General features: G+C 38.0%; 1 protein-coding gene across 1 annotated transcript in view; it reads right to left on the bottom strand.

Moving 5' to 3' along the window:
* Positions 1 to 10,278, bottom strand: part of CFAP221 (cilia and flagella associated protein 221) — a 246,524-nt gene that overhangs the window by 106,141 nt on the left and 130,105 nt on the right. Inside the window, exons 14-15 of the mRNA XM_007937787.2 lie at positions 7,981 to 8,083; positions 5,700 to 5,836 (exon numbers count right to left, since the gene is read on the bottom strand). Of these exons, the coding sequence (XP_007935978.1) occupies positions 5,700 to 5,836; positions 7,981 to 8,083 (240 nt within the window). The remainder of the gene's footprint in view (positions 1 to 5,699; positions 5,837 to 7,980; positions 8,084 to 10,278) is intronic.

The raw sequence follows: 10,278 nt of genomic DNA, 5'->3' as shown, positions 1-10,278 counted from the left end.
AAAAAAAAAAAAAAGCGAAGCAAACCAAATAAATACAATAACACCACCATGTCTCAGAGACTACAGAGAACTTCAAATCACATAGAAGATTGGGCAAGATGGCTCAAGCAAGTGACCAAAATATAGGATGAGAAAACCTTCTGCAGGAAGAAATGCTATTGGAATTACCTGATAAAGAATTGAAAATAATTATATTTAGGTTCCTTCAACACACTGAGATCAATGAAACCACAGACAAAAATCAAGGAAAACACAGAAAACTTTAGAAGAATTAAAACACACACATACACACACAAGGACAAATTGACAGGACAAATGGAAAATTAGAAACCATACAAAAGCAGCAAATAGAAATGTAGAAGATTAACACTAAAATTTCAGAAATAGATAATGCTTTAGAAGAGCAAATGAGCAGAATTGAATCTGTGGAAGACTGAATTAGCAAAACTGAACACAAATCTCTTAATACTAATCTTTTAGAAGAATGATCAGAAAAAAAAAGAATGAAGAAAGTCTAAGACATGTGAGACACCATAGATAGGAATACCTTATATGTAATTGGGATTCTAGAACAGGAAGAGACAAAGAAAACAAGCACAAAGAAAATTGTTGAAGATTTCTTGGAAGAAAACTACCCTAATGTCATAAAAGATGAGAAAATAATACTCTAAGAAGCCAATGATCCCCCAACAGGGGAGACTCCAAAAGAAAATCACCAAGGCACATCATAATCAAACTTAACAAAACCAAAGGCAAAGAAAGAATCATAAAAGCAGCTCAGAAAAAATGAAAAGTTACCTACAAAGGACAACCAATAAGACTAAACTCTGATGTCTTGATAGAAACCATCCAGGCAAACCAGAAGGCAATGGGACGGCACATATCAAACTCTGAAGGAAAAAAAATTGCTAATCAAAAATAATATATCTAGCAAAATTGTTGTTCAAATATGATAGTGAAATTAGGATATTTCCAGATGAACAGGAATTAAGGGAATTTGTAAAAGCCAGACTATCCTTACAAGAGATACTAAAGGAAGTCCTTTGGACAGAGAACCAACAATGACAGATAACAACCTGAGCATGAGACCCATGACAACATCACCCTGAAATCAACTCAGATTTAGAATGATCAAAAATGAAATAAACCTGCAAGACTGAAAATAGGGAAACAGAGATGTCAATTTGTAAATGAGGACAACTACAAAGCAAAAAGAGGGACTGGGGTCTTAAAAGCTTGCAAGCAGCAATCTAAGATGCAACTGTTGGTTTCTCCTTGTCTGGAGCAAAGAAGAATGAAGAAAACCAAAATGCATAGAAACAATTAGTCCAAGGGACTAGTGGACCATGCGAACCTCAGCCTACATGACTGTGAGATTATAATGAGGTGGTACTCAGCTACCACTGTCAACCACTCAGAAAAGGATCAGTGTAGGAGATTTTGTATAGGATGGGAAAAAAATGTGGAACAGAACTCAAAATCATAAAACAGACCAGGCTCCCTGGTCTGATAGAGATGGGTGAAACCCCTGAGACTATAGCCCCTAGTCACCCTTTGGGCCTGGAATTGAACTCACTCCTGTGGCTTCCAGCCAAACAATAAACAGGTGAACATTTACACCAGGTAGGTACGCTGTTTAGAACAATCAACCATGGGCGATCAGATGGCCATTATTTACTCAGACACAGGAATGCACAAGAAAGAAGGACACAGGAAAAAGATAACTACAGGGAGGAGGTAGGAAGTGAGCTGTTACATTATGGTGATTGTAATCAATATCATGAAACAAAATGTGTATGAACTGTTGTATGGAAAATGAATTTGCTCTGTAAACTTTCACCCAAATCACAATTAAAAAAAAAAAAAAGAAGAAGAAGGAATAAATGGTACAGTTACAGAACTCTGAAATGGAGAGGAAGCCAAGATGATATCAAGAAACAAAGGACTGTTTCAAACTTGGAAAGATAATAATAAATTACAGGGTAACCTCAAAGAAAGTTAATAAACTTTCTCACCAAAATAAGAAAGAAGAAAATCATAAAGATTCAGCAGATGCTAAAACAATGAAGAAAATTATAAGAAAATCTATAAGCAAATTGAACTCAGCACAGAAAAATATTTAGAACAAGGAAACCTCAACATCACCAAAGAAACCAAACAAAAACAAAAAAGCAAAATGATAGTAGTAAGTTCATACCTATTGATAATTACACTGAATGTAAATGATCAAATGCACCAGTCAAGAGATAGAGAGTAGAAGAATGGATAAGAAAATATGACCCATAAATATGCTGTCTACAAGAAACATACCTTAGACAAAAAGACATAAATAAGCTAAAAATCAAAGGATGGAAAAATACATACCAAGCAAATGGCAACCAAAAAAGAGTAGGAGTGGAAATACTAATTACTGATAAAATAGATTTTAAGGAAAAAAAACTAGCAAAAGTCTAGACAAGGAAGGACATTATATAATGATTAAAGGATCAATCCAACAAGAGGGCATAACCATAAGTATCTACACACCCAATGAAAGAGCCCCAAAATACATAAATCAAACTTTAACAGAATCAGAGAGAGAAATAGGCAACTCCACAGTATAGTAGGAGACTTTAATACACCACTTTCAATGAAGGACAGAACAACTAGAAAGAAACTCAACAAAGATACAGAAGATCTAAATAACACAGTCAACCAACTAGTCCTCACAGATATAGACAGAACACTTCACCCAACAACAGCACAAAATAAATTCTTTTCCAGAGCACATGAAACATTCTCCAGAATAGACCACATGTTAGGCCACAAAGCAAGCCTCAATAAATTTTAAAACATCAAAATACTACAAAGCATCTTTTCAAATCACAGTGCTATAAAATTAGAAATCAACAACAGAAAGATCAAAGGAAAAAAATCCCATACATGGAAACTGAATAACACCCTGCTTAAATACCACTGCGTAATAGAAGAAATAAAAAAATTCCTTGAACCAAATGAGAATGAAAACACAATATGCCAAAATTTTGGGGACACGGCAAATGTAATTCTTCAAGGACAATTTACAGCAAGAAATGCATACATCAAAAAAGAAGGAAGAAGCAAAATCAACACCTCAATTCAACATCTCCAAAAGTTAGAAAAACAGCAAAAAAAGCCCACAGTCACCAGAAGAAAGGAAATAATAAAAATTTGAGAAGAAATAAATAAAACAGAAAAATAGAAACAACAAGACTTGAAGTTGGTTCTTGGAAAGGATTAATAAAATTGACAAACTTCTGGGAAATTTAACACAGGAAAAGCAGAATATTCAAATAACATGAATAAGAAACAAAATAGGCAACATCACAACAGAATAAAACACAACTGAAATAAAAAGGATATAACAGAATACTATGAAGAAATGTACTGCAATGCATTTGAAAGCCTAGAAGAAATGGACAATTTTCTAGAAACACACTATCTACCCAAACTAACACAATCTGAAGCAGAAAATTTGAATAGACTCATCACAAAAGAAGAAACTGAATGGGTCATTAAAAAAAAACTCCCAACAAAAAAATCCTGGCCAGAGGGTTTCATTGGCAAACTCTACCAAACATTCACCAATTCTATTCAAACTATTCCAGAATATAGAAAAGGATGGAATACTCTCAAACTTGTTGTATGAAGGAAGCATAACTCTGATAACTAAAAACCAGGCAGAAACACTACTGAAAAAGAAAATTATGGACCAATATCCCTCATGAACATAGATGCAAAATTCTCGACAAAATCCTAGCCAATAGAGTCTTTCAGCATATCAACAAAATGATACATCATGACTAAGTGGGAATCATACCATGTATACAAGGATGGTTCAACAGTAGAAAAACAATCAATGTAATCCATCACATAAATAAAACAAAGGAAAAGAACCACATAATCATGTCAATCGATACAGAAAAGGATTTGACAAAATTCAACACCTATTCTGATAAAAACGCTCAGCAAAATAGGAATAGAAGGGAAATTGCTCAACATGATTAAGGACAACATTATTGTCAAAGGAGACTTAAAATATTCCCCTTGAGGATTAGAATCAGGCAAGAATGTGCTTTATCACCACTTTTATTTCATATTGTATTGGATGGCTTTGCCAAAGCAATAAGGCAAGAAAGGGAAACAAAAGACACCCAAATTGGCAAAAAAGAAGTAAAACTATCTCTATTTGCAGATGTCTATTTGAGTCTGTATAAGAAAATCCCAGAGGCTCATCAAGAAAACTACTGTACATAATAAAAGGATTCAGCAAAGTGGCAGGGTAAATATCCACATACAAAAATCAGTCATATTCCTCTACATTAAAAAAGAGAACTCTGAAAAGGAATCAGGAAAAAAGTACCATTTATAGTAGCCACCCAAAAGATGAAATACTTAGGTATAAATCCAATCAGAGATACAAAAGGCCTATTAACAGAGAAAACTACAGAATACGTTACTAAAAGAAACCAAAAGAGTTCTTCATAAATGGAAGAATATACCATGCTTAAGGGTAGGAAGATTTGACATTGTGAGAATATCAATACTACTTAAAGTGATCTACAGATATAATGCAATCCCAATTTCGATTCCATCATCACTCTTTAGAGAGATGGAGAAACTTACCACTGACTTTATATGGAAATGGAAGAGCCCTATATAAATGAAGCACTACTAAAGAAGAAGTAGAAGACCTCACACTGCCTGATATGAAAACCTACTACACCACCACAATAGTCAAAACAGTTTGATATTGGTACATTAATACACATAGAGCAATGGAACAGAATTGAGAACCCAGGAGTAAATCCATCCACATTATGGAGGAGCTCTGGTGGCGTAGTGCCTAAGCCATTTGACTGCTTACCAGAGAGGCTGGTGGTTCAAACCCACCAGCCACTCCTTCGAGGAAGATTGGGCAATCGACTTCCGTAGAGATACTGCCTCAGAAACCCAAGAAGGGGTGGCTATGAGTTAAATTGACTCAATGGCAGTGAGTTTGGTTTTGTTTGGTTTATGTGACCTTGTGCCTCAGTTCCCTCATCTGTAAAATGATAAATGTATAACACAGATTTGTTGAAGATGAAATGAGTTGATATAACTAAAGGTCTTAAGATGCTTTCTGCCACATGGTAAATGCAATGTAAGGGCTAGCAATTATTTTTATTATAATGCATCATTGTGCCTATAAGAGAAAAGGGAGGAGCTATAACACCCCCTGTCACATAGAGAGAGGAGAGATGAAAGGAATTTTGAGTTGGATGGGTTAGATACTCTGGGGCCACACACTAATTAATAGGTCAGGTCTCAGATGTGGGGGCTCACCCCATTTGCCAGGAAGCAGAAGGGTCTCTGCTGAGCACAGTCTGCCTCCTGGGGCCCAAACTGGTCCTTTTGGTTTTCCCTCTTTGCTCTTCTACTCTCAGGCCTGCTTCTCAGGCAGTTAGGAGGGGCTCAGTGCTGGGTTTTGTAGCAGGCAGCTCTTTGAAGGTGTATCAGGACAAGGCAGCTGGCAACAGGTGAATCCTGGGTTCCCATTTGTCATCATTCCCTGGCCAAGATCTCCCTTGGGACCTCAGGAGGAAGTGAGGGGCTGAGACTAGGTTAGGGCTTGTTTTCATGACTCTCCGGCCACCATCTGCTCACACCTACCTCCCACCCCACAGTCAAACTGCACCTACCAACTCATCAGAGGCCTGAGGAGGCCTGTAGGATGGGAAGGCAAAGGGAAGCACGTCCTTGGGTGTCACAGAGAACCGGGCGGAATAATCATTTTGACTGATCCCAGGCAGAAAGAGGTATCTGGAGGGACTCTCTTCTATGGTTAAAAAACAAAGATAGTACTGTTAGGGGGTTTCTTAAAGTGTTTTTATATAAAGTTGTCTTTAGCTGCATATTTGCTATGTACCAGTTAATTTATAACACACTATTTCAAAAAGAATACACACACATATTTTCTGTTTTTCATTTTCAGTTCCTCTGTCAATCCTTCCCTCAGCTCCCTTTCTAGTTTTTTAAACTTTTATTTTATTTTTACTTCCCCAAACTGCAATTCCTAATTAAAGTATCTCTGATGAATATTCTTTGTCTTATCAGAGAAGGAACAAGTTAAACGAAAGAAGTATATGAAGACATTTTATAGATAATCCACACATAATTTGCAAGCAAATTTTACAATGCCTTTTTGTTGTTGTTGTTCTTGTACATGTCATCTCTTTATTGGAGCAAATACAGCACAGCATTTAGTATGCAGCTATTGGTCTACCAAGTTCTTTCTCCATCCAATGAGTAGAGGACACCAGAAGCTTTCATTTTGGCAGAAAAAAATAGTATATTTTAACTGTCTTACTTCAGTGTCACATCAAGTCTGTCTTTACACTCTATTTCAGTCCTTGGTTCTTTTTTTTTTTTTAGCGTTTTATTTATTTATTTGTTTGTTTGTTTTATTGTGATTTGGGTGAACATTTGCATAACAAATTCATTTCCCATACAGAAGTTCACATACACTGTCTCATGACATTGACTTCAATTTACCGTAATGCAAAAAATTAAATAAAGTAAAATAAAATTAAAATAAAGACAGTTTCCTTATTAAAACTTAAATACCAGAGATATTTACCAGGATGAAAAAAATATAAATAATTAAAATGCTGTAAAATATCGTGGAAAACACAAAACACACATTTGGATATTGGTGGAGAGAAAGAAAAAGAGCAGGGGGAAGGCTAAGCTAGGCTCAGAGGGTCAAGTTGTAGGGGGAAAAGAGGGTCTGGAAGGATTAGGGTCTACCTGTGGACTTGCATAAAGGAGCTCTTGTGGTATAGTGGTTAAGGCATTTGGCTGCTAACCAAAAGGTCTGTGGTTCAAACCCACCAGCTGCTCTGCAGAAGAAAGATGGGACGGTCTGCTTCTGTAAAGATTTACAGTTTTGGAAACCCAGTGGGGGTCACTATGAATTGACTCGATGGCACTGAGGTTTTTTTTTTTTTTTTAATGGAGCAGCATAAGATTTACTGATTGGAAATACATATATTGGGAGAATGGTGGTATAGCTTTTAGATGCCCAGAAGCTACTGAGACTAGGCACCCAAGAGTCCCTGCTAGCCTGGGGATCAAAGGGTTGAAATTTATTTAAACAACAAAGGGTTATGTCTCACAACATGAGATAAAAAGCTTTCTATGCAAACACTAGGTTGAGACAGCACTAGACTCAGTCAATCAGAAAGTATAAATGACAAATGACAACAATCCTAGTTTCTCTGATTTCAGGAGGGTTTGCACACAAAACAGGAGGTTGGAACTATAGTCAAATTTCATAGATGTTACAACTTGGCCTTGAGTCAACTTGTTTACTATCAACTGGGGAGATATTTTTGGAAAAGTTGACATGGAGGTGGTCTGTGTTATGTGATGTGGTCAGCTGAATGATGATACCCTTCCCATCCTCCACAGATCTCCACATCTTAATCTCTTGAACCTGTGAATATGTTACCTTACACGGTGAAAGGGACTTTGTGGATGTGATTAAATTAAGGATCTTGAGATGAAGATATTATTCTGGATTATCTGAGTGGGTTCATGTGATCACAATGATCACAAAGAGGCAGGAAGTCAGAATCAGAGAAGAAGTGGTGTGATGACAGAAGTAAGAAGTTACAGTGATGTGAGAAAGAGGCCATGAGCCAAAGGATGTAGGCAGCTTCTGGAAGCTCAGAAAAGCAAGGAAATGAATTCTTACCTGAAGCTTCCAGAAGAACAAAACACTGCTGGCACCTTGAGTTTAGACTTCTGACCTCCAGAACTGTAATCTACTAAGTGTGTGGTGATGTGTTGTAGCAGAAATAGGAAACTAATATACATGATTTATGAAAATGTTTTGTTTCTACTCAGCTACTGTCATAATTCTCATGCTTAGAGAAATTATCAGTCTAAGCATCACTCTACTTCACAGGTACATTTTACCTAACAATGACTTTTTTCCTTGACGGAATCGTCCCATTATAGCCTCTTTGTCCATTTCACGAACAACACTCAGCATATTGACTAATCGTCGTTGAACCATGACCTGGAATTGGAGAGAAAAAGAATTTCAAATTATTGATAAGGCTCATTTAATCTTTCAATTTATTTCACTTTCCTCCAACTACAACTGAGGGCTTGGGACTCCCTACTCTCAGTCATAGTTCCCAGGGAGAGGGGCATGATTCCCTAGACTGAGGACACTGAGACTTCAAGGGCTGGGGTTGGTGGTGGTTTGCTTCAATACAAAAAAGATGATGTTGTTATCTAACCTTGTCTTACCCAATCTATGAGGCCTAGTTATGAGTCGGAAATGACTCAACGGCAGTGAGGTTTTCTCTCTTTTTTTGTGTGTGGTTAGTTTTCACTTATTTCCAGAGTGGAAAGGATGACTAGTTGTATATTATTTCTTCTGCATACATCTGAATAGCAATGCTCCCACCTTGTTATTTTTAGGGTTGAAAGGCAAACATGGATAATTTTTTTAGAAATATGGCCATGAATTATAGGCATTGATAACTGTGTACCACTGTGCTTTGCACTCAGAATACTGAAAGGTGTATGTGACCTGTGCATAAGAACTGGGGCTGAAGGAGTCATTCATTCCATGATTTACACTTCTCCTTCTGTAAAGCACTCTTTCCTTTAACAAAAATTATGAAATGGCTACTCTGTGCCCAGGGGTAGTGGTGTATCCATGTAGAATTCTTGCTGTCCATGTGGGAAACTGGGTTTGATTGTTGGCCAATGCATCTCATGCACAGCCATCTGTCAGTGATATTGAACAGGTTTCAGCAGAACTTCCAGACTGATAGGCTAGGAAGAAAGGCCTGGAAATATACTTCTGAAAATCAGCCTGTGAAAACCCTGTGGATCCCAATAGCCCAATCTACAATCAATTATGAGGATGGCACAGGATTGGACAGTGTTTTTTTCCATTGTGCATGGGTTGCCATGAGTAAGGGGCTAACTCAACAGTAGCTAACAGCGACAACAACTCTGTGCCCAGTTCTGTGCAAGATGCTGGAAATACAGTGGGAAGCAAACAAAGGTCTTGCTGCATGAGGCTGATATTCCAAGTTGACATGGAAGAAGTGGAGTGAAAATAAACATTTAGACGAACAAACAATATAAAGACCATAAAGAAAATGAAAGAAAGTAAATGGACAAGGGCACAACTAGAGGACGGTCTGGCTACTGTGCAAGGATAATTAAGGAAGGCTTGATGGAGGAGGTGATGCTTGATTTGAGACTTGAATGTTGAGGAGACAGTGATTGAAATATCTTGGGAAGAGAGCTCTGAGCAGAGGGAATCAGCAAGTACAAAGACCCTGAGACAGGAACAAAGGAAATGTGTTCAAAGGGCAGAGAGAAATCCAGTGTGGCCTTGTAGCATTGATAGGAAATATGGATTACTTGCCATTGGAAGCCTTTGGAAGGGTTAGCAGAGATATTATCAACTTTAAGATTTGAAAAGTGGGGACTGGAAGCAAGGAGTGGTCCACACAAAAGATGACAGTGGCTTGGGCTGTGCTGGTAGCTGCAGAGATAGCAAGAAATCATTTGGCTGGGGATAAATTTGGACATAGAACTGACGGACTTGCTGTGGCATGTGAGAAAAGAGACTGAGCCATCACTCAGAACAAAGCACATAACTGTTGACAACATGCTTTTTCAGGCTGGAAGGCTTGTCCCAGAAGGGCTAATGTAGTCCCATCTGTGGCAAACCATCCTGGCTAATCTCTTGCTGTTATGTGGCAACTGTCAACAGCCGAGACCTCTACCACCTTCTTCTCACTGAGCATCATGTATCATCTCTTCTCTGCACATACACAGAGCATGTCCAGCAAAGCTTCCCCAGGAGCACTGATTCCCTAGAGGCCTTGTTCGTAGGTTAGTAGGTCACCTGATGACCTGAATGAGCTCCACCTATTTCCTATTAGTCTGTCATCAGATCAGCTGAAAGTACTGCTTGAAAGATAACATTTAACATAAACTTTGTTGTTGTTGTTGTTAGGTGCCATCGAGTCATTTCCGACTTATAGCGACCCCATGCACAGCAGAACAAAACACTGCCCGATCCCACGCCAGCTCCATGATCCCTGCTATACTTGAGCCCATCATCACAGCCACCGTGTCAATCCATCTTGTTGAAGGCCTCCTCCTCTTTTGTCAACCCTCCACCCTGCTAAGCATGACATCCTTCTCTAGGGAATGATCCCTTCTGACAACATGACCAAA

The sequence above is a fragment of the Orycteropus afer genome, unplaced genomic scaffold (assembly GCF_000298275.1).
Source record: "Orycteropus afer afer isolate SDZICR_OR568_19922 unplaced genomic scaffold, OryAfe1.0 scaffold00004, whole genome shotgun sequence".
Classification (NCBI taxonomy): domain Eukaryota; kingdom Metazoa; phylum Chordata; class Mammalia; order Tubulidentata; family Orycteropodidae; genus Orycteropus; species Orycteropus afer.
This window is presented reverse-complemented; position numbering and strand designations above follow the sequence as displayed.